At 44.6% G+C, this 25,236-nt stretch overlaps 1 protein-coding gene across 1 annotated transcript in view; it reads left to right on the top strand.

The window, feature by feature from the left end:
- The first annotated feature begins 1,867 nt into the window (after positions 1-1,867).
- Dgki (diacylglycerol kinase iota) overlaps positions 1,868-25,236 on the top strand; it is a 434,705-nt gene continuing 411,336 nt past the window's right edge. Inside the window, 2 exon segments of the mRNA XM_069996861.1 lie at positions 1,868-2,023; positions 2,025-2,296. Coding sequence (XP_069852962.1) covers positions 1,868-2,023; positions 2,025-2,296 — 428 coding nt within the window.

Raw genomic sequence — 25,236 nt, 5'->3', positions numbered from 1 at the left:
AACTGGGACAAATTGAAGAGACTACCACGGAGCAGCAAGGTGTGACTCTTGGGTTTGCCAGTTTCAAGCTGTGTGTGTGGGAGAAAGTTACACTCAGAGGTGCTGTGAAGATGTAAAGAGGGGTGTGTGTGTGTGTGTGTGTGTGTGTGTGTGTGTGTGTGTGTGTGTGTGTGTGTGTGTGTGTGTGTGTGTGTGTGTGTGTGTGTGTGTGTGAAATGCTTAGCACGACAAATGGCTTAATAGCTGCTAGCTGTTTTTATTTTTATTACCTTCCCTCACTCCACTCCGGAAATGCCTTTTACCTTTGACTTACAAAGGACAGGTGTAGAGAATGTTGTTGTTTTTAATGTGGAAGCTGGAGCGAGGTTTCTGACATCTTTGTTTAAGCTTCCAGTTTGAGTCATGAAAAAAGAAAGGAAAAGGAATGAATCAAATAACTTGTTCAGACAAAGTTGTTGGACAACTCTGCAGCCGCTGGCCGCGGCTGCTCCTCCTTCTCCTCCTCCTCCTCCTCCTCCTCCTCCTCCTCCTCCTCCTCCTCCTCCTCCTCCTCCTCCTCCTCCTCCTCCTCCTCCTCCTCCTCCTCCTCCTCCTCCTCCTCTTCTTCTTCCTTCTTCCTTCTTCCTTCTTTCTTCCTGCCACCATGTATATATACCTAGGTATATAAACTTGGGTTCTGAACACCTACTTACTTGTGAGTATAGATCTTCCTCTTGTCTGGTGACAGCAGAGATTTCTTGAGTGGAAACCCCTAATTTAGAACATGATCTGTCTCCAGCACTTTGTAACACATTGTTCAGATCTTGGCGTTTTCAATAATCTTAGAAACAATAGGTGTGGGCAAAGCAGACAAGTGAAATTCCCGAGAGACTGAGGGAGCTCCAGGCTCGCGGCTGCTTTCCACAGTGCGGGGTCCAGAGTGGTTCGCAGGCGCCCAGCCCCCTTCTTGGGGCTTCTTGCCACTTGGGCTGCGCTTGGTGTCGGGACAGCTCAGCAAGCACGTGGCGCTCTGGTCCTCACTTCTGCCTCCTGGACCGTCCTAGTCTTCGCTGAACACCCCGCCATCCGATCCGGTACCATCCAATTAAAACAGCTGTGTAGCGAGTGGCTGCTAGCGTCTGCAAGGGCACGGGATAGGCCGGGGATCCGAAGAGGGCATTCAGGGCTGGGTGTCACCAGTCCTCGCCCGAGGCAAGAAACAGGCGCTTAAACTTGGCCCCCCTCTGCTCCCCACCCCTTCTCCTTAATTCACACGGCTAACGAATTTCGCTGCAGCGTCCTCACCTGCTCCGCGTTTGTTACCTTCCCCGAAGCTTTCCCATGTCTGGCCGGCTGCTTGCCTGGCGCCAGCTTCTAGGGATCGCCCCCCGAGAAGTGGGATGGGGAAAATGCAGCAGCCCTCCCCGCTCGCCCCCGCCCCGCGAAGCCTCGGGGCAGCCGGGGACTGGGTGCCCGGTGGGCGCCGCGGGGCAGCGCAGAGCCCTCGCCCGTCCGGGCCCCGCTTCCCCCGCGCGATCCCCGCGGGGCGCGGCACGCTCTCCGCCCGACTTTGCCCTGGAGCCCGGTGTCCGTGCCCCAGCGGCCCCCCGCCCCGGCCGGGTGCCGCCGCCCGTTCGCTCCTCGCTCCCCGGCAGCTCATCGCCTCTGGGTGGACAGAGCTCGGGATCAGCCCTGGCTTTTGCACCCGATTTAGGGAGAGGCCAGAGGGGGTGGAGAAGCGGGGGCTGGAGGGCGCCGGCTGCCCGAAGGGGAAGGGGGAGGGAGGAGGGGAGGGAGGGGAGGTGGGGAGAGCTGGCCTCTGATTGGTCGGGGAGGGGGAGTGGAGGCACGGAGTTTCCCACAATGCCCCGGTGCGGTGCAGCCGCGGATGGATGCTGCGGGAAGGGGCTGCCATTTGCTGCCCCTGCCAGCGGCGCGCGGACCTGCCCGCGCTCCCGCAGCCGCCGCGGCCGGCGCCAGCGCCGTCCTCCGGGTCCCGGGCCTCCGCAGCGGCGGGGCCGCCTCGGCTCCCCCTCCCCACCCCCGCCCCGGCGGCCGCCCGAGCGGTCGCCATGAACCCCAGCTTCTCGGCGGGAGAGGAGAAGGGGGCGACGGGCGGCGGCAGCAGCAGCAGCAGCAGTGGAAGCGGCGCCGGCAGCTGCTGCCTGGGCGCCGAGGGCGGCGTGGACCCGAGGGGCGCCGGAGCCGCGGGCGCCGCTGCGCTGGAAGAGCCCGGGGCTGCCGGCCAGAGGGACAAAGACGAGGCGCTGGAGGAGAAGCTGCGGAACTTAACTTTCCGGAAGCAGGTCTCTTACAGGTAGGCGCGGGGAGGGGAGTCGGGGCGAGGTCGGGCAGGTGCGGCCCCGGGGCGGGCGGACCGGGGCGCGGCGGGGTGGGGGGCACCCTTTGCCTTCCTGGCAGCTGGGGGTACCTCTCTCCGTCTCCCCCACCTGCACCTCTCTTCCTTCTTACGTCCCATTGTTCGTGGGCTGGAAGGAAGCTAGGCGCACCTGGATTTTCCCTGGAACATCTCGGCGGCCGAGGCTGTATTTAGGAAGGGAGGGAATTCCCTGAGGTCAGAAGGAAAAGTGTGTGTGTGTGTGTGTGTGTGTGTGTGTGTGTGTGTGTGTGTGTGTGTGTGGCGGGGGGGGCAGGTGTGCAGGTGGGGACACAGATCCAGAAGGTGCCGGGTTTTCCGAAGCAAAGTCGTCAAAGTTGCCCTTAAGTCAGTGCCATTTCAGCCACTTTCCCCGCCCCCCCCCCCCCCCCCAGCAGTGGACGGACCTCTGGCACTAACTTGCTAGCTGAGCTCACTCTGACAGGCAGGGAAGGACGTCCCCACGCTGAAGAGAAATGCTTATGGAAGTTGGATCTGTGTTCAGATCTCCCATCGAGGACGGGTAGGACATCACTGTCTGTAGTTAGCCGCTGGAGACAGGGGCTACCGGTACAGGAGTGGTCCTTCTCTCCTGGGTGTGCCCAGAAGGAAGAGCTGTGGGGAATCCACCGCTGACAGGCTGGAAGGGAGGAGGGGGTGGGGGTGAAAATGGACCTTACTCGCATCTAAGGATGAATGCATTTGTGAGACAAGGTCATGGTGGGCTAAAAGGCCACCAAATTAGGATTAAGAAAGAAAAGAGCCCCAAATAGTGTCAGGTTCCAAACCTAAGACATGAGGATTCAGTAGTTCCCAGGCTCCCCACTTTGCTCCCATCCCCCCAAGAAGAAAGATTAAGTATAAGCGACTACTCTGGGTGCCTGATGATTTTTAAAAGTCAAGAGGATCAGCACAGATGTGCACTTGCTGGGGTTCCAAGTATTTTTAGTTGGTTTTTATAAAAGGGGTCAGGGACAGCAGTCTTATAACCCTGTTCCACTGGGGTTCACAGTCCCTTCCCGAAAGCCATCTAAAAGTATTAAGCCTGCCACACCATGTGCTATTATGTAAGCAAAAGCAGATGACAGAGGTGTGTGGGTTTGTGGGGGTTGCTTTATTTATGGGGGCAGGCGTGAATCATTGGGATCCCCACAGGCATTGCCGGGGCTGGAGGCCTGGCATCATGAGGACAGGTGCTGGGAGTCAGAATGGTGGCTTTGGGTGCTTCTTCATGGTCTTCTCCATGAACTTGTGGCTGCTGCAGCCCCGGCTTGCATTTAGTTCCGTGCGCACTGAGGGAGTTTCCCACCTGAGTTGTTCTCTTAGTTACTCGTGCAGATCAGATCCAAAATGGATTTTATTTTTCTTTTTATATTTTCAGTTTCTAAAAATAGGAGCCTCAGGGAGCTCTTGGGAGGTATGCTAGGACACAGGCAGTTCTACTTCCTAGTTATGATGGCCTGTCTGACTCTCCAGGGAATAAGGACTACATCCAGCCTAATTTAGGAGCTGTGACTTGGGGAAGTGTGGGGGGGGGCGGGGCAGGGGGACCAGCAGAAGCACATTGAAGGTCTGCTGGGCTCCAGGGCTTCAGGGCCGACAGCTACACAAGAGTTCTAAGTATTCATCAGACTCCTCCTTGGGTAGGGCTACTGAGCCAGAGTTTGCAAGGAAAATCACTTCGACTTGCCTCCTGGCAGGGACACTCTGAGCCTCTCTCATGGAAATGTATCCGGTGTGGGGCTGCAGCTTGCTGGATTGCTCTTGAGTCACAGGCATGTGTAAGTGTGAACACATACAAATGCAGTCACAGAAAGGGACAGCACTCTTTTCGAAGGGAATAGTGTAATGTTGTTGCATCCTTCTTCTTGGATTTCATTTGTAAGTAAAACTTTACTGTCTCCAAAGTTAGGGGGGCACCTATAGCTACATCCCCTCACATGGCTGCTGACCATGCCTGCCTATTCCAGACTTACAGCACCATACTGCCTGTGGGTAGGAGTTTCTTAATCAAGACTCATCAGCTGAGGCTTAAGTACACTAATATCTGAGGACTGCTAATCTAGTTTTCTCCAAAGGCCGAACAATTGATCCTTGAATTCACAGACCCAACCCAGTCAAACAAGGCTTTGCAGCTGTAAAGCCAGAAGAAGACAGGTGATATGGCCTGGTGTGGATAGATCCAAGATAACCTCTCCATTTGGACTAGTATTCATAATTTTCTTTTGGAGTCATGAGACTTGCCTTGGGGGCCATTTCTGCAGGAACTCAGAGGGTTGCAGTTGGGTCCCACTGCTGTCTTCCCAGGGGGCTGATGAAAGAAAACAGCAGCTGCTTGGGCTGCAGTTGGGTGTTGGCTCCTGGGTGAGTGCAGCTTCCCTGGGTGAGGGAGGAAGTGGAGGACAGGGGCTGGTGGGACTTCAAGGAGAGAAGTCAGGAGGGTCTCAGGGAACAGAATTGACACAGAAAAGTTCGATGGAGTAGGAGATTTTGGTTGCTTGTCTAAAGGGAACCATTTGAAGTGGAGAGGAGATGTGAAGGTAGGGAAACATACCTTTGGAAGAATGGGGCTTTTTGCAAAATGCAACTTGATGTGAAAGACGTGTGTGTGTGTGTGTGTGTGTGTGTGTGTGTGTGTGTGTGTGTGTGCATGAGTGTGTGTGTGTAGCGGGGGTCTCATCTGCTCCTCCTGTTGCTAAGGAACATATAAGCTAGGGTTTAAAAATAAATGAAGAGTGGGTGGGTATATGCACTGACTCCTGTCTTTTTAGGAACCAGAGCCCTTTACAAAATGCCTTTAAATAACCATTTCTGGAGGCAGATTATTCATTTTGCTTGACTTTGACTTTGTTAAGTAAAATAAACCCCTAGATTTCCCCTCATTATTTTTTCTTTGTCAGCTTTTTTTTTGAGGGAGGGAGAAGAGGGACTTTTTTTTTCCACATGAAAATTTTTTCTTTTATTTCAGAATATGCACCCTTAGAGCAAATAGCTTTGTAGATTGTAAAGCTGAAGGTTTTGGAAGGCAGTGTAAGTGAGCTGGTACTTTTCTCTTAAAATTACTACTTCTTTTTTCTTTGCAAATTATGGTTCTGTAACAGATACATATGTGAGTATGACTATATAATATGTAGGAACTGGTTTTTTTAAATTGCTGTAAGATTCCCATTTAAATCAGTAAAATAAAAAAAAGGCACCTTTCAGAAACACACAGGGAAAGGAAAGTGAAGGCCCTGATGCTGGTTGTGTTCTATGGGGCAGGCACTGTGTTGAATATGGTTGGGTATTGATCTTTTTGATGGTTCTATGACAATTCTATTTTATAGAAAAGGAACCTGAAGCATAGAATTTAGACAGGAGGTAGATCTAACTCCAAAGAATTTGCTCTTTTTACCAAATCATGTTGCTTCCTCCAGCATTCACTGGTGGTTTGAGCTCTGGTCACGTGTGCATACCTGTATCCGTGTGTGTGTATGTGTGTGTGTGTGTGTGTGTATGTGTGTGTGTGTGCAGAGTGATCTGTTACCACATCCACAAGCTACTCTGAGGTCATAATATTCTGTATTATCTCCTGTAAACTTTACTCTTTGGATTGTGGACCTTTGGCTATATGATTTGAAGGAACTCTTTTCTACCATTACAGAACTAAAAATGACAATAAGGGCTGGGACTGTGGCTTAGAGGTAGAGTGCTTGCCTTGCATTCATGAAGCCTTGAGTTCGATGCCTCAGTACCACAGAGAAAGAAAAAGCTAGAAGTGGTGCTGTGTTTCAAGTGGTAGAGGGTTAGCCTTGAGCAAAAGAAGCTCACAGACAGTGACCAGGCCCTGAGTTTAAGCCCCAGGTCTGGCAAAAAAAGAAAAAAGAAAACAAAAGAAAGAAAGAAAAAGAACATAAGATCAGGGTCATTGGAAAATGGATTTGTTTTAGTTTTGAGAATAAAAACACCAACCTGACACTTGTTATGATTACGAACACACCTGTGTTAGAGGTCTGTGTGTCCTTTACAACAATTCCCACAGGCATTGTTTAGGTGAACCTAGGTCCAGTGGAGAGCTGTCCTATCCGGACCTCTTTGAGTAATAAGTACACAACGAGTGACAAATGATATTGTTTCTAAGAAGGCCTGGGAAGCTATCAACTCTCCTGAGATATCAATATCAGGGCTGTGAAGACATTCATTCATCAACCAGGATGATAGCACTTGACCTTTCTTAAAGGGAGTTGAATACAGAAGTAACATATACACCTCTTAGCTTAGCCAACATAGTAGACAATGACTTTTCATTTGTAGGTTGACCAGAATACAGTTCAATTATCCCTCAGTATCTGTGGGTAATTGGTTTTTAGGACCACTTCAAATATCAGTATCTGCAGGTACTCAGAGTCCCTTATATAAAATGGCACAGTATTTGCATAACACCTGTGCTCATCCTCCCTTAAGTTTTACATTGTCTCTATATTACTTATAATATGTAACAGAATGCCAATATTGTGCAAATGGCTGTTCCAATGTATTGGTAGGGGAATAATGACAAGTAAACTGTCTTTATGTGTTCAGGTCAGAGACAATTATTTTTTATTCCTCCAAATATTTTTAATCCTCAGTTGGTTGTCTGTCTTTCCATTTGTGTTTGGTCTGGCAAAAACAGATGAAGACAATGAAGAGTTGGAAGTCAAATTGGATACCCCAGATCTTGTTGTTCCTTTCATGGGGATCCAATATATTTGTGTGTGTGTGTGTGTGTGTGTGTGTGTGTGTGTGTGTGTGTGTGTGTGTGTGTGTGTGTGTTTTCTCCTGAATATTAGCATGCAAAACATCCTCTTCTGTAAATCAGTTCTATCTTATGTCTTTTCCATGCTTGATACATTGGTTAGATATACAGAGACTTCAAGATCAGATGAAAATCTTGGCTCTAGTTTAATGTCTCCTTCCTCACTAATTCCTTGGGCACTAAGTATTGGCTTCACGGGTTAGGACACACCCTAGATGAGATTTCCAGCTAACTGCTGTCCAGACTGCTGCTACTGCTTGGATTGATCTTCTAGAAGCTGGACTCTTGCCTGGTAGAGTTCCAGCAGTGGGCCCTATGGATTCAGGGTATGGAGAAATGGAGGAGAGATCTGCTCGTGTTTGATTTTGTTGTGGCAACATCAGCACTGCCTCATGGGGCCATATTAAATTAGATTAGCATTAGCTCTTTCCAATACTCTGTTTTCCAATCTCAGGAAATGAGGACTTCCAGGGAGGGCCAACCTGGCTACACTTCTCCCTAGGACTTCTGGGCTGGCATACGAGGAAGGATACATGTTCCCTAGGCTGCCTCAAGGGATTGCTGGAGTTGAATATATCACACAACAGAGGCACCTAGAGAAACTATCATCCACACATCGGGACTGTGACATTTGTTCTGTCACCTAAGTATGCATTGGTCCCAGTGATTTAATGGTGAGTAATGAGTGCTTCTGGAACCCTGGAATTGACAGTGTTATTGCACAGAAGTAGTGGTGTGTGACCTTTTATTATTCTGAGGAAGGAAGCCCAAGAGCAAAGCCAAATCTAAACCTTTGGCTTTATTTTTCTTTACCAGGCACCCCTGTCTCACACCTGTAATCCTAGCAACTTAGCAGGATCAGATCTGAAGATAGAAATTCAAAGCCAATCAGGGCTAATATTCAGGAAAGGGAACCAGTATCCAGTTAACCTGTAAAAAGAGCTAGAAGTGCAGCTGTTGCTCAAGAGGTAGAGCACCAGTACAAAATGCCTAAGGGAGAGTGTCCAGGCCCTGAGTTTAAGCCACAGTACTAGCACAATGAAATAAAATAATAAAATATAGAATTAGGAATATATTCCTCAAGGTTGTTGTGAAGATTCAATTAAGTTACTCCTTTTCTTTTCTTTCCTTTTCTTTTTCTTTCTTTCTTTCTTTCTTTCTATTTTTCTTTCTTTCTTTCTATTTTTCTTTCTTTCTTTCTTTCTTTTTTTTTTTTTTTTTTTTTTTGCTAGTCCTGGGGCTTGAACTTTGGGCCTAGGTGCTGTCCCTGAGCTTCTTTTTGCTCAAGGCTAGTGCTCTGCCACTTGAGCAACAGCACTGCTTCTGGCTTTTTCTGAGTACTTTATTGGAGATAAGAGTCTCATGGACTTTGCTGTCTGGGCTGGCTTCAAAACATGATCCTCAGATCTCAGCCTCCCGAATAGCTAAGATTACAGGCCTGAGCCACCAGGACCCAGTTCAATGAGTTACTTCTATGCAAAGGACACAGCATAGAGTGATTTTTCTTTTCTTTGTTGAGTTCTTAGCTTTTTTGAAGATGGAAATAGTACCTTAGCATTTGAATCTCTGGATCCTGTTCTTCTTGTTCAGTAGGTATTTGATAAATATTTATTGAATGAATAAATTAAATTATTATGTCTGTATAAATCACTATTCTTATTGGTCCATCATAATTGTGATTTTCTTCTCTTCTGAAATAAATGCCTTCCTTTTTCTTCTATGTATACTGCTCTGCAATCCAGGACTGGGTTTCTGTATACAATTTCCACTTTGAGTATCTGCACTAGCCATTTAGCCAGCTGTTGGAGACTCAGGGAGGGTGTCAGAAGCTCTTCCTTAACCATCTATTTGCAGCTTGTCAAAGAAAAGGCCTTAATTTGCCTTCTGAGTAGCACTAATTAGCTCTCTGGTTCTCTTTCTATCTGTCTCGTCCCTTTCCAAGGGGCAGCATTGATTTTCTCCTCAGGGAAGTTTCTGTTGACTTTGCCTTCTATGATTAGAACTTAACTCAGAGATGGCAATCCAGCATTCTTGGGGTCTGTTCGGACTTGCGGTCCTGCCAGCTGGGTTACTCCAGCGAACTCTACTGTGTGTGACTCCACTCACTTTTTCTTCCAAGCTGTCCGGTTGAGTCAGGATGACAAGTTATTAAAGAAGAAGGTTTTTGTCTCCTAAGTAAACTTTCCCTTTGTTTTTAACTCACTTAATAATAAAGTCTTAAAAGTGACAGCTACTTTTACTCATCGAACCCACAGAGCATGCCAAGAATGGCTTGTGGATTTCCCAGCATTCACTGTGCTCCGAGAGAGGTGGAAAGAACCTTGCTTGGGTTATGCTAAGGAGAAGTAAGTCATCAGGTGTGTGTGTGTGTGTGTGTGTGTGTGTGTGTGTGTGTGTGTGTGTGTGTGTGTGTGTGTGTGTGTGTGTGTGTGTGTGTGTGTGTGTGTGTGTGTGTGTGTGTGTGTGTGTGTGTGTGTGTGTGTGTGTGTGTGTGTGTGAAAAGTAACCCAATCTTTGCGTCCTGCTGAAAGAAGGGGCAGTGATTGGGAAGAGATAGGCAGAAATGTCTTCCTGGGTGAATTTCCTTCCAGCCCTGACTTCTGTGAGCTTTAGAAATGGAAGGAACATCATTGTAGCTTTCCAATGAGGATGTCCTCACCTCTTGCATCTAATGTCCTTGAGTTTTGGGTAAATGGACATTTACCACCAGATTTTTAGAATCACAAATGATTTTCTGATAAGGAACCAGTTTTGGTTTAAGCTGCATCATTAGTCTGGATTTTGTTGGACAGCAGGAAAGAAACATTACATGATTAAATCGGTAGTGACTGAACTGTAACCGGACTTCATTATTCTGACCCTTCAGAGGAATAATGACACAGTGCTTCAGGGCTTGGATTCTAGGTTCACCTCTCTACTTCTGACAACTGTGTGTCCTTCTGCAAGTCATTTAATCCCCTTGAGCCTTGGCTTCCCTGTCTTTGAAATGGAACTAGCGTAGTATTACCTCAGTAGGATCACTTGAGATTTAATTGAATTGATACTTATAATGCTGATTTTCACAAGGCCAATGCATTTGTATTTGTTACGGTGGTGTTGTCTATATTTATATCCAGTTACAGATCAGATTCATTTATTATTCTTCAAAATATCCAATATCATATGTCAGTAACTGATAGTAAAATGGTCAGATAATATGAAAATGACCTAGCCATACATTTAAGAACTTTAATGTATGGGTTTTGACATTCATGGAGATGTGCGGAATATGTATTCTCTCTTTTGAAGCTTACTGAATCCTAGTTCACTCTTATCAGTAATGAGAGAAGAGCAGCGCCCCTGAGTACTCTGGACTTTGGAGCAGACAGAGGCAGAAGGCAGAGCAGACAGGCATCGATATGCTAACGAGTCAGGTGGCAGCCACCCAGGCTCCCACCTGGTCACTTAGAGCTGGTGGCCAGACATGGAGGACAGAGCTACGGGTGTCAGGAAAAGATACCGAAATAAACACATACATAGCATTGGAAATAGAGCTGTCACCCATCACTCCAGGACAGGGCTTATTTCTCTGCTGGCCTGTCTTGATGATGTCTGCTTTGTGCACACAGACAATGGCCGGCTGGCCTGTCCTGACAATCAGAGAAAAAGCTTTATAGATGTTACCTGCCCAGGATTAAAAAAAGGAGAGGCTCAGCCTTCTGGGATGTTCTGTCTGTCAATTCAACCAGGCCACATAGCAGAATTTATTTTAAAAAAATACAACACAGATGGCTTTTAAATATTTATTGAACAAGTACAACTGGCTTAGGACTCTGAAATTAATTTTGAAGGGATAAATCCACATTTTGTAAAAAGACAAAGTTATGGCAGCCTGACTCCTTTTGTGTATCATGGAGAGCTTTATAAAATAGCCCAAAGCAGGTTCCTTGAAGGAACTAAGGCATGCTGTCAAGTGTGTAATTTCTTTGTGTATGAGACAGGTGGCAGGCTCCTATCAAACAACAACAGCAACAACAACAAAACACGAGAAAACAACTTTTATTTAAAACAAATGAAGTTGGGGATGGTGGCTTATGCCAATAATCCTAGCTACTCAGGAGGCCGAGCTCTGAGGACTGAAGTTCAAGGCCAGCCAGCCTGGGCAGGAAAGCCCATGAGACTCTTTATCTCCAGTTAACCAGTAAAAATCTAGAATTGGATGCTCACCACCAGCCTTGAGCAAAAGAGCCAAGGGATAGCCTTAGTTCAAGTGAGAGTTTTAGCTCCTGAACAGGAACTACTTAAATAAATAAATAACAGATATATGAACAAACAAATGAAGGCAGCTTGTTTAAAGATAAAGAAGGACTTGGATGGAAGCAGGTAGAAAGGGTTCCATGTATTATTATTATTATTTATTATTGTTATTGTCTAGTGTTTGATTTCAGGGCCTCATTCTTGGTCATTTAGGAACTCTACCACTTGAGACACATCCCTTACTTTTCTTTTTTTACTTTAGTTATTTTTCAGATTGTATCTTGAACTTTTTGCCTGGAACTGGCCTTGGATCAAGATTCTCCTCTCTATACCACCCACATTGCTGGGATTACAGTCATATACTAACATTCCCAGCTTGTTCATTGGTAGAGGGGAGAGATTTACACTCATTTTCCCTGGGCTGACCATGGAACCACTTTCCTCCCAATCTCCATAGTCCATGTAGCTGGAATTATAGGTAGGTACCATCACACCCAACTCTGTAGAGGTTTTTGAGGGAAGAACTTGATTAAAAACAGATTCTCCTTTCCTCTTTTGGTGATGGTATTGGAATTTGAACTCAGAACCTTCTACTTCATAGCTAAGTGTCCTACCAGTTGAGCCATGCCCCAGCTCTTTTTGCTTTAGTTTGGTTTTCAGATTGTATTTTTTTTTTTGCCACAGCTAGCTTTGGACAGAAATCATCCTATCTCCTTCTTCCTGTTTAGTTGGAATTGTAGACAGCCCAGCTTGGTATTTGATACGGAGGGCTTTATTAACTTTCTTCATGGGCTGGCATCCTCAGGGACTAGGTTCTTTCTCCCTTTTACATTGGTTCCCTTATCACTGCAAAATTTCAATGGCATATTTCTATTTCTGTAGTTAGCACTGTCCTTAGTGTTTAAGGCTAGGCAGGAAGCTACATAAGATACAGAGATTGATTTTCCCTGGCCAGATGGACAACCACTGGGCTGTGTGGTGTTCCCAGCTCAGTAAGTCAGCCCGGGTTGTTGCAGTCATGTACCACAGTTTGGATGCTTCTCGATGGCAGGTGTGTGTGTTATTTTCACAGTTTTTGAGGCTACAAGTCTGAGACCTGGATGCTAGCACAGCTGTGTCTGGCGAGGGCTGTCTTGGGTTGCAGATGGCTGCCTTCTTGCTGTGTCCTCACATGGCCAAGTGGACAGACCTGAGTTGTATATCTCTTTAGAAGGCTATGATCTCATTCATGCCAGCTCTACTTTCCATGAATGAATCTCGGCCCCCAGACCCCACCTGTACTGCTATCATTTGAGGCAGGTAGGGTTCTGGTGCATTCATTGGAGAGAGGGTACAGATACTCATCCTGCAATACCACCCTGCCCTATTCTTGCTCACAATGACCTAGGAAGCCAAGGACATCACTGTTCTTATTCTTCCTAGGGGCCTCTGAGAGCCCATTCCCGGGGCCACCAGCAATCCATGCACTTCTCAGTCTTGTGTCAAGTGTATCCCAGAGAAGGAAGAAGGCTTTTCTTTGTCCAGATGCAAACTACAAATACTAGCTTCCTCGCTCCCTTCCTCTGGGTATTCACCACTGCATGTGACCTACTGTGTGGAGTCCTTATCCAAGCTGCTATGTTGTCGATGTGCAGTCCTGGAACTCTCAGTTAGAGAGGGGTATTATAATCTCCATTTTGCAGAGGAGGACTACTGAGGCCTAGAGTTTAAGCACAAGCCAAGTGGCAGGCCATGATCTGTGCCCGTATTTATCTCACTTTGGTGGTGGTGGTGGTGGTGTCTATGAATTCAGGTCCTTGCAGTTGAGTAGGCTGATGTTCTACCACGGAGCCATAGCTCCTGCCATATGTCTTGCTTAGTACCAGTTACTTCTCTATTCTCGGGTTCTTCCTGCACCCTTGCTCTTCAGATGTGTGCAAGTACTCATATACTCACAATTGACTGGCTTCTTCGACCGACACCTCTGGATGGGTGACACCTTGTATTTCATCTTAGGGTTCGCAGCCAGGCTTCTCTTAGGACATGGAGAGAGGCCTTGACTGTGCCTGGCTGGCAGGGATGTGTCCTTTTGATGGCCGCTCAGGTCTGAATGGCTGCACACTTCTCTCAGTTATAAGCAGGTCAAGATCAAGCTTTCCATGATGATATTCATAAACCATCAGAATTTCCCATTGCATACAATGTAGAAGTCAGTCTAGGGCCTGAGAAGATTGCAAGGATTAGAACTTTGCACTGATCCCTTTAAATTCTACCTCCGGGACAAGACACGATGAAGGGAACTTGAAGGAAGGGGCACGGTGATTGAACATGAACTCAGGTGTAGTGAAGGAATGAGGACTGATGGCGTACACTTTTTCTAGCTGAAATGGTGGTTAGTGATATTTGATTAAGAAGAATTCTTGGAAGAGGTGGGTCTTTCACCTTTGGCTAACTGACCTGTTGTGGCCTCAGGTGTTGGGAATATTAGTTTTCTGTAACAAGATCCTTCCTAATCCATAAGTGTATTCTTGTGCATCACTAGAGACACCTAGAAAGATCCAAAGACCCATTTCAAAAACCTGAGTCATTCTTTTCACATTTGAAGAGAACCTCCAGAATTTCTTTGGAAAATAAATCTATCGTTCAAAAATAAGCATCAAAGGCTATTTAAAGATTAAAACAGAAGCTTTCCATGAGCCAGAACAGGATTACTTATAACAACAAAAAAAAAATCTAAGGGCCTTTTTTTTTAAAGACCAATTTCTGGAGATTTCTTTAACTGTTAATACCGGCTAAATTTAGCTACTTAATAATAATAAAAATGTGCATGGTGCATTGAAGGATTACCATTTATAAACTTCTTTCACATACCTGATCTAATTTTACCCTCAAAATAATCGTAGCAACTCCGTGTTGCTTTCCTAGCCAGTGTGTACAGAGGGAAAAGACTCAGTAGCTGAAACAGCTCGATGGTTTCCCTCGGCCAGTCGCCTGGGACTACCCCCAGGTGGATTGGGGGATCTGAAATCTGAAATCTGAATTCCAGTTTCCACATGTCTGTCCATAGCAAGACAGATAGCAGCATTCGCCTCTTGTTCATTTTACGGACTTGAATGTATCTCCATTGTTACTCAAGTTGGAATCAACTCCTAGCTGGCATGCCACGCCCTATGTCTTGATTTGGCAACCAACATCACTTCATTGATATCCTCATGACCCTTCCATTATACATGGAAACATGAACCATAGAATGAAGGTCTGTGTAGGCTGTTCCCTCTACTTGGGGGGCGGGGGAGAAGAGGAGGCAGAGAGAAAGAGATGGGGGGGATGGAGTTTTCTTTGCATTAGTTGCTAAGCAGCAGCCCTTTCATTGTAAAGGAGATTCAGTTCAAGTAATGACATAGGTATTCCAAGAATAGCATTTCATTTTTATAACAAGCGCATTTCAGGTCTCCGTGGAGGACATGCTCTGGCAGTTCAGTGATTTTTTTTAGGGGAAGAAATAGCCACCTCAACATATTTGCTAAGTATATGGTGAAAACTAATTCAGCAGCACTGATCACTTAATAACTAGACTTCTGTATCCCGACATGTGGTGAGTGGTGGGCAGCGATGCGATTTTCACATGTTGCAAGTCTCCAGAAAATATGGTCGAGAAGCAGGTATGTGTTGAGGCCATTAGCATCTGTAGATACCATCCCCGTGGAATATGGTGGGTAGGTTAGACTTCTAGCTTGTTTGAGGTAATATAAAGTAATAGGTGGAAATGTTGTTGCAGCTAACAACTTGGCGTGTGGCCAAGAGTTCACTGAATTGAGGTTTTTCTGGCACTAGAAGACTCTTAAAAATGAAGATAACGAAAAGATCAGTATAATGATGTCCCTCTGTGTGTGTGTGCGAGAGAGACAAAGAGACAGACAGAGAGACAGAGAGAGAGAGAGACACAGAGAGAGAGAGAGAGAGAGAGAGAGAGAGAGACAGACAGACAGACAGACAGACAGACAGACAGACAGAGGGGCAGCACTGTGAACCTCCAAGCATTTGCCCCATCTCTGTTGTAACTGTTGTGGAGTGTTTATATTTGTGTATAGACAAATCTTTACAGAATTGCCCCATGGGAGTAACCTTTGTTGTTTTCTGAAAGTGTGCTGTGCATTCTAACCTGCTCTCCTCTCCAAGCCATTTGAGAGAGAGAGACACAGAGAGACACAGAGAGAGAGAGAGAGACAGAGAGAGAGACAGAGAGACAGAGAGAGAGACAGAGACAGAGAGAGACAGAGAGAGAGACAGAGAGATAGAGAGAGCAAGAGAGAGAGAGAGAGAGAGAGAGAGGAGAGAGAGAGAGAGAGAGAGAGAGAGAGAGAGAGAGAGAGAGAGAGAGAGAGAGAGAGAGAGAGAGAGAGAGAGAGAGAGAGAGAGAGAGATGCCTCTTTCTGGAACTAGCTGGGATGCTTCGAAGCCAGTCTTTAACTTCCAGTAAGTTTCTTTTCATCTGAGGCAAAGTCCCTCTTCCAGGAACCACAAGTGATGCTCAGCAGAAGGAATATATGGACGAGTTCACAGACGGCAGACAAGCTATTCCCACCGCACTGTGGAGCTCATTAGTAGGATTGTTCTCCAGCCTCTCTCCAGCAATGAATGCCTCACGTACTGTTTCCTGGGTGCACTTTTTTTTTCTACAATTTTTTTTCTTTCTTACAACTTTTTTTCTTTCTACAATTACTCAAGACAGCTTTGGCGAAGCAGCTCTGATGTTCTAGAAACCCATTGTCTCTAAGGGGAAATCAAGTCAAGAAGGGCTGGGAGGATAGGATGAAAATCTGTGACCCCCTCCTTGGCATGGTGGTGGGGCAGGGCACACAGTCATCTGCTCTCACTATTGTTCATTGCAATGGCAGGAATAATTATGGAGGCCCTACTGTGTGCTAAGTGATTATTCAGTTAATTCTTCTGACAGCATTATTGTAGGGTAGAGGCTTTGAACGTAATGACTAGCACATACTAGATCTCCATTCAAATGAGAGCCAGCTCTCAAGTTTGGGTGGAAACATTAACACATATTTCTTTACCCAGAGCAGGACCAAAGTGTCCAGGCTAGATTTCTACCTGTTCTTCCTCTGACACCTCACCGTACTACTGACTTATCTAGATTTGTGGAGACTTAGTTTTTTCCCCTGTGGCCTTTGGTTGTGCATATGGCCAAGTACGGGTACAAGCAGCTGCTGTAAAACTCATCCCCAGAGCCAAATTGCCTGACTGCCAATTCAACAAATTACTGATGACATTTTCAAGTTTTGCTTAGGTTGCAGCAATTGCACTTCAAGACTTGTCATTTCACTTAGCTAAATGTTTACTTGGCATGTTTTAGATGTATTTCAGACACTGAAGACTTCTAGAAAGTTCTAGATCCATCCCCTTGCCTGTTCATCTGTTCCTCCCCAAGTCCCTCTATTCCTCATCCCCTCTTCCCCCTCCTTTCTCTTTTTTTCCTCCTTTTTCATAGGAAAGGACAGACTCTCTCTTATGGACCACTCTCCTATCAATTCAGTTTCTCAGACTTAGGTTGCCTATATCCACCTGTTGAACCCATTGTAATGCGGAACATGTCTATGGTCACCTTTTCTAAACTTGTTATTAGCTCTTTATCTGAGAAGACCTGGTGAACTTTCTCTTAGTAAATGTTCACAGAGCTGATAAAAACAAAAAAGCCCACCTGTACTTTGGCTAAATTTATAGCGTGTGGCCAAGAGCATACATACTCTAAGGGTAGTAGTTAGTGTTTCAGGCCCTGGGCTTGTGCTGTCTGACATGGTAGGCATCAGCCTCCGGTGCTGATTAAAACTAGCTGAATTCCATTAACCACAAAATCCAGTTCCTCTGTTGCATTGACCACACATAACCAGTGGCAGCTGGGAGCTGTACCGAGAACACTTTTATCTCTGCACAAAGTTCACCTGGACATGGCTGCTTTGAAGGACATGTGCATACACTAATTTATCAAAGGCACAGAAACTCCTAGCTAGCCATCATTGAGTTAGGAAGTCTAGTTGGGTTCATGCATACTGTAATCCCAGCTATTTGGGATTTTAGATAGAGATTGGAAGGATGAAAGTACAAGGTAAGCCTGGGCAAAAAGTCAGCACGATTCCATCTCAACAAACAACTTGAGCATGGTGGTTCAGGTTTGTAATGCCAACTATGGAGGAGGCTGAGGTAGGAGAATCACCGTCTGAATACAGCCCTAGACAAAAATCATGAGACTCTTGTCTGAAAAAATAAACCAACCCAAAAAACTATAGCAAAAGGGCTGGGAGTATATGTAGCTCGATAGTCGAGTGCTTGTGAGGCCTGGAGTTCAAACCTTAGTATGGCCAAAAGGAAGTCTATTTCAGAAGTTGTGCTGGGTGCCAATGGTTTACACTGAGATCTGAGGATTGCAGTTCAAAGCCAGCCTGGTCAGAAACATCTCTTAAGACTTTGATCTATCGTTAACTAGAAAAATGCTGGAAGTGGAGGTATGGTTCAAATGGTAGAGAAATAGCTTTGCGTGAAAAAGTTAAAGAAAGGATAGAACCCAGTTTTGAGTTCAAGTCCAGTACCAGTGTTCACAAATGCGCACGCGTGCACACACACACACACACACACACACACATATGCATGCACATTATAATTTAGGAGTGTAACTGGAAAGGAGTGAGCTTTCACACAGGACCTTTGGGAAAGGTCGGTCTTCATACTTCCCATCATGCCTCTGGTCATGGTTCTTCCCCTTCTCACTACAGCAGTGACTGGCTTCTCGAATGATAAGGACAGGGAGTTTGCCCTCAACCTTCTTCATAGGCCACACCTTCTTGTACTGTCAAACACAGAGAACTCTAAGCAGAAGAAACCATGTTCTATGGCTTTTGGGTAGGCTGGTATTTTGCCATCTAAAATAGCTCAGTCTGTGTTGGTTGCATATATATGTGGGGGTGGGTGGGAAGAGTGACAGGTGGGGAGATGGTTGCTGCTTTCCTTATCGGTAGGGTCCTGAACTGATTCCCATCAGTCCAAACTGATGCGAATTAACCTGGAGTATGGTGGATCTGTAGCTTCAGCTTGTGTTGTGTATGTCACAGAAACTGTCTAGCATTTGTTCTTAACATGAGTTCTCATCCTGTTCAATAAACATTTATCTTGCACTCACTGGGGAGACATGAAAGTAAATGCTAGGACTTAAACCTTCACGTGGTTTTCCTGGTGCCCAGAGAGGAAGACCTGAGGACATTAAATAGAGGGTTTCAAGGACAGAGCAAGAGCCCCAGGAAGACTCCCGTGGATTTGTGCAGATTCTCTCTGGTGCTTTGAACTGCCAATATTGCACACAAGGGTGTTCTAAAAATAACCCTGGTAATGTGCATCCTCTGCTGAAGGGAATGAGATAATTTGTGAGGATGATGAGAAATGGGAAAGAAGAGAAGCCTCAGAAGATGAGAATGAACTAGACCGGGCACCACAGGCTCCAAAGCATGTCCACGTCCCCAGGACTTCCTTTGAAGCTTTATAATTGAAAAATGGGAAAGAAAAATAAGTTCTTAAGAAAGTATTGCTGAGAGATCATTGTGGTCCCCCCAACCTGTGTTTTATAACATAAACAGTCCTCTAGATAAAAACCTATTTTGTAAAAGTAGCTATGAAATAATTTGCTACCTGTACAAAACACTATTTCAGACTGTTGGTGGGGAGTTCAAAGTTGTATAATAGATGGTTCATATCTTTAAAAAACATTTAAGTTGTTTTAACTTATTGGGGGAAAATGTATTGAATGCTGCTGGGTACTAGTGGCTCATGCCTATAGTACTAGCTATTCAGGAGACTGAGATTTGGGGATCAAGGTTCAAAGCCAGCCTAGGCAAGAAAGTCTGTGAGATTCTTACTCCAATTAATCACTTAAGAAAAAGCCAGAGGTGGGCTGGGAAGGTGGCTCAGTGGTAGAGTGCTTGCCTTGCATGCAGAGGCCCTGGGTTCGATTCCTCAGCACCACATAAGCAAAAAGAAAAAAGCCGTAAGTAGTGCTGTGGCTCAAGTGGTAGAGCGCTAGCCTTGTGTTGAAGAGCTGAGGGACAGCGCCCAGGCCCAGAGTTCAGGCCCAACAACGGACCCCCCACCCCCAAAAAAAAGAAAAAGAAAAAGAAAAAGTCAGAGGTGGAATTGTGCCTTAAGTGGTAGAAAACTAGCTATGAGCAAAGGACAGAGTCCAAGCCCTGAGTTCAAACCTCATGACTGGTTGTATGTGTTTGTGTGCATGCACATGTGCATGCGTGCGTGCACATACACAGAGACAGAAATGTATTGAGTGCCGCCTCTGTCAAATACTCTAAGTACTAGTTAAGTGCTAGAATGAAAGAGAAGTTAGAACCTTTGCTATATCTTTATGAAGAAAAGAAGCAAGGTGTGCATGTTACATATATTACAGGATTATAAACACAAAGAGAGAGAGTCAGTGGGCAGCTTGGGAGCCCTGAGGAAGGGAAAGGGCATCAGACTGAAAAATGGAAGATCTAGAATGTCCGGGGGTCTCACGTGTCTTGGAAAGGGAGGAGGACGTAGCTAGGTAGAGAAGGGAAAGGCCGGGCCCCATTCCAATCACTGATACAATGGAGAAAGCATATCCTAGCTTCTCTATGGCAAAGTAGAAACATCATTTTGGAGCCCAAACCCCTGGCTTAAAATCTTTTTTTCCTAAAAGTCCTCAAAATAAATCATTTGAATTGTTTAACCTAAAAATGCCCAGATAAAGGACCTTTGCCAGTTCTGTCTCCTTTGTAGTCCTCGTTCACTAGCAGTCTGAGCAAAGATAAACAGCAGGCATCAAGTGATGCACATGCATCTCATCCTACCTGGGCCACGGGAACATGAAAGAGGGACAGGTTACTTCTGTTTGGGAGACATTTACTTGGAGCACTGACTTTAAAGAGTTGGTGGGATTTCAACGGGAGGAGGTAGAGGCAGGAGGAGAAAGCAGAAGCTATTCTAGGCAGCAAGACACGTAGGAGAAATGACTCCTACAGGCAGGTGGAAACACAGGACAGATTTGTGCAGTCCCTGTGAACCATGGACTTATTTTTGCTTTGCGCATAAGGCTGGGGAGGGAGGATGGATGGCTTGACAGGGAAGGCAGGTGAATCGCTCAGGACAGATGTCCTTGAGAATCTGGATTTTGTAATTCGTTGGGAGCCATTGGAGGGTTTTGAAAAGAGAGGCCAAGTCCTCTACTCAGATGTGGGAAGACCCCGAAGCCAGTATTGTTCCAAAAGCCAGTGCTTTAGAAATGATACTGCCCGCCTGCCTGACTCCCAGCCCTGCAGAGTGGGTAAGAGCTGCCCACTCCTCCCTGGGCATGGAGAGGGAGGGATGCTTGTACTTTCTGCAGCGCCCCTGGTGGTTGAGATGAGGGCTTTCCCCCGTCTTTGAGGCAGGCAGTAGCGGGTCTGTCCATCTCCAGTCTCAGCTGAGAATGTTAGATGTCTGAGTCTGACTGTGACCTCATTTTTTTTAACGTCACATACTGTAATAAGTAGCGTTTGAATTTCATACCAATCCTGAGTATTTTAGCAAACCACCATCATTTTAAGTTCCCAAATACAGGTCAATACACAGAAAAATTTGGGATTGTGGCTTATTGCTCAGAGATGGATTTCCTAAAATATTTGAAGAAAGTTCTTAGTATTGTAGGATTAAAAAAAATGAACCGGATAGTTTTCTCCCTTCCTCCCCCCTCCCCCCTTGATTGTAATATCTAGGAATCACTGAAGAAATTAATGAGAGAAATGTGTGTCCTGAATTGGTTTGAAAACTATGGTCAAGCAGGTGAAAGGTATTTACTGTCAAAGAGCTTGTGTTACCACCTGACCCCGTTGAATGTACAGAGATTGGCAGAATGAGTTAATAGGAATACAGATACTTTTGAAGGGAAGAAAGCTTTGCTTTCAGCTACTCACTACATACTGTTTTCAGACACAAATCTCCCATAAATGGAATACAACACTATGGTAGGAATTCCATGTGACCAATTTTGTCTTCTGGCTTTTATACCGTTCTGGAAGGCTGAGAACACTTGCTATATTCCTTGCATGTTGTACATTGCGTTGCTTTGCCTGAGAGCTTGCAGACACCCTGCATTTTGGGAATTCACCATTTCCTTAGATAAATGGCAAGTAGGGAAAAGTAGGAGCAAGGAGGGAGCAGTTTAGAGATCAAAGTAATATTAGCATACAGGAAGGAATAGCATCTTGGTTTAAGGCCACCGAGAGTAATGAGTAATTTTAGATCCAAAGGCCCATGTGATCTGCTTGCTGTGGGAATGCATCTTGCAAATGAATTTCAGGATTAAGGAGTGGAAATTAGTTTTCCACAAAATTCAGTTGATAATTTTGAGACGATCAAGCAATATGGCAATGATATTCAACAATATTAAGCTTTGCGATACAAAATTTCATTTTTTTTCCATGTTAATCAGTGAAACCAGTTTGATTCTATTTATTTTATTTTCTAATTTAATTATATTGTGAAGGTGATGAACAGAGGGGTTACAGTTACATACGTAAGGTAATGAGTACATTTCTTTTTTTTGGTGTGGGGGGAGGGGGAGTCCGGTCGTGGGGCCTGAATTTCTGGGCCTGCGCGTTGTCCCTCAGCTCTTCAGATGAGTACATTTCTTGCCAAACATTGTTACCCCCTCCCTTGTTTTTCTCCCCCTCTCCCTCCCTCCCTAGTCCCCCTGCCCAAGTTGTAAAGTTTATTTTCACCATTTTGATTTTATTGGAAACAAAATGTGACCCCCCCCCAGCTTTCCTCCCACCCCGATGGACTATTTTAAAATAATCTTCTCTTTGTGACCCTAGATTGACAAAGGCATAAATATACTTGGAAAAGAAATCAGTCAATATCTCACTGGTCCATACAAGTTAGAAAATACAACTGCCTTCTACTAGGATGAATGTGTTCATTGAAGGCTTACCTGTGTGCACATGGGGCTTGCTTGTATGTCACCTGCAAACCCTCAGATGGATCTTTCTCTCTCTGAGCCCTAGTGACTTTATCCACAAAATGGTAGTTGGGATTGGATTGAAATAATTTTGTATGCACGTTGTAAACAGTATAGCCCTTTATAAACACACGATTGTGATGAATTTTATGTGTGTCACCTTCCATGCCAGCATATGGAGATCCTATGAACTTCTCAGGGAATTAAATTACCTAATGGTAGCTCTCAGAGGTTAACTCATGATCTAATTTGGAGGTGTGCAACTGCTGTGTGTGAGGATGAATCAACTTGTGGGTTTTATTTTCCTCTATACAATTTCACTAATGTTTGATAGAGGTGAAGCTTAATGTGTAGCTCATAGTTGGAACTACAGAGTTATAACAATCTAATACTTCCTTTCCTCATATCCCTTTTTCCCCAAAGCTGTTAGGATGAATGAACTGTTTCCTCTGAATTCCATATTTGTGATTACACATACTATTGACAAAGTATTGTTTTGTGATTTTTCTGTGTTGTCTTTTATGAGGAGTTTGATTTTTTTAAAAATCTTTCCCTCATGTATCCCTTCCTCCATCCATCTAATATTTTCATTTTCAGTTTTATTTAAATCACTGATAAATTCGTATACTATCATAACTTCCTAAAGCATATCTATAACTGAGACACCCCTTGTGCTATGAGCATTCTTCCTTTCTTGTATTATTGGTCTCCTTCCAAAAATCATTTTCATATGAACTTGTTCCTAATTCTTCCACCAATTCTTAACAGAGCCATGAAACTGCTATTGTACTTAGTCATATTGAATATTATTTCTGTTATCAGTTTGGTCAAATTGTTTTGTAGACATCCACCCTGTTTCTCTCTATCATCTTTCTGGATTGGTTTTTACCTAACTCTCTTTTTTCCCTGTTGCATTGATTTTTCCATTGCCATTTTCCCTAGTTGGCTCTTCTGTTTTCTGAATTTCCTAGCTTTTACATATTACAGGTTTTTAAAAAAAATTTATGTCTTGTTTAGTAGAACATAGCAATGCAAGGATGTCAGCAGCAACATTATCCTAGATGAATTTTGTTTTTCTTCCTAGGGATTTCTCATAATCATTTTAGATGATCAAGTTGAAAAAGTTTCCTGGGATGTGAAACATCCTACAGTCACTTCCTCAGGAAATATGTAGAGGAGTTCTTTCAGGTATGACATAGCTTTTGTTTTTTTCATCCTTTATTCTTTCTCCTTTTCTTTCCTGGGTCAGCAGGCTAGAACTCAGGGCCTGGGCATTGTCTCTGAGCTTTCTACCACTGTGAGCTACAGCACCACTTCTGGTTTTCTGGTGGTTAATTGGAGATCAGAGTCTCACAGACTTTCCAGGCTGGCTTTGAACCACGATTCTCAGATCTCAGCCTCCTGAGTAGCTAGGATTAAAGGCGTGAGCCACCAGTGCCTGACTCGTTCTGTATTCTTAACTGGGATTTTTGTCAGGGTATGGAGTTCTAGGGAAAATTTTTCTCATCAGAATTGTGAATACTTTTTCCTGGGTACTTCTCATCTTTCAAAATTTCAATTGAGAAGTCTGATTCCATTGTGCTTGGTAGTAACTTTGTTTTTTTCTTCTTTCTAGTTTATTTATGTATTTATTTTATTTTTTTAGTCCCCCCTGCCCTGCTTTTTTTCTGTGCCAGGGCCTACCTCAAGGCCTGGGCACTCTCTCTGAACTTTTTCTGCTCAAGGCTAGAACTCAACCCTGAGAGCCACAGCTCCACTTCTGGCTTCTTGCTGATTAATTGGAGATAAGAGTCTCACAGACTTTCCTGCTCCTGGCTGGCTTCAGATCTTAGATCTCAGATCTCAGCCTCCTGAATAGCTAGGATTTTCAACACTGGGGACGTGGTATACAGTCTAGGCTCAATTCCCTAGTTCACCTATGTTTGCAGTGCTGAGACTACAAACATGTTCCACCAAGCCTGGCTTGGTTGTTTTTCCTTATGTCTATTCTTCAGCAATTATATAACACGTAGCATGGGCACATGAATTCATGGTTTGAGGAATATGTTTTAGATCCTTTTCTCCTCAAAGCTTTTAGTTCTAAGAAATTTTCTAATATTACTATGAGGGGGTAGAAATTTTCCTCCATTTTTATTTCCAGTGATTTTTTTTTCTTGGAATTATATTCCATGTCTGCTTGACTCTCTTCCTCTAACTTTCTTTTATATTCATTTTCTCCTTTAACTGTGTTATGCTTTCTGGGGAATTTTCTAATTTATCCTCCATCCTTTTATTGGACTTCTTTGTGCTTGTACTTTTAATTTCTAAGAGCTCTTTCTTGTTTTGTGAAGTTCTTTTTTATATAAAGTCCTTTATTCTTGCTTCCTGGCTTTAATATCTTCTATAACTCATTGAGAATGTGAACTATGATATTTTGATTTTATTTATTTGTTTATTTGCTTTGGTGTTGGTCCTGGGACTTGAACTCAGGGCCTGTGCACTGTCCCTTAGCTGTTTTGCTCAAGGATAGCACTGTACCATTTGAGCTTTTTGGTGGTTAACTAAAGATGAGACTCTTGGAACTTTCCTGCTTGAGCTGGCCTTGAACTGTGATCCTCACATCTCAGTTTTCTGAGTAGCTAGGAGTACAGGTGTGGACTACCAGTGTTCAGGGATATTTACATTTTTTAATGCACATTTTCTTCAAAAACTTATTCCTTTGGTGTTGCTGTCTTCTTTCCCTGTTGGTGACTAGTCAAATATCTGATGACACAGCAAGTACTATCTAAGAGAGAGGCTCACTGGACTGAAAGAAAGTTCCATGTACTTGGCTGTGACTTGTGCTCCTGGTTTGTTTCTTTAGGGAAAACCCTAAGTATTAGTTTT

Source organism: Dipodomys merriami, unplaced genomic scaffold (assembly GCF_024711535.1).
Source record: "Dipodomys merriami isolate MVZ:Mamm:240054 unplaced genomic scaffold, mDipMer1.0.p SCAF_5, whole genome shotgun sequence".
Classification (NCBI taxonomy): Eukaryota; Metazoa; Chordata; class Mammalia; order Rodentia; family Heteromyidae; genus Dipodomys; species Dipodomys merriami.
The sequence above is the reverse complement of the archived record's forward strand: the minus strand, read 5'-3'. Positions and strand labels throughout refer to the sequence as shown.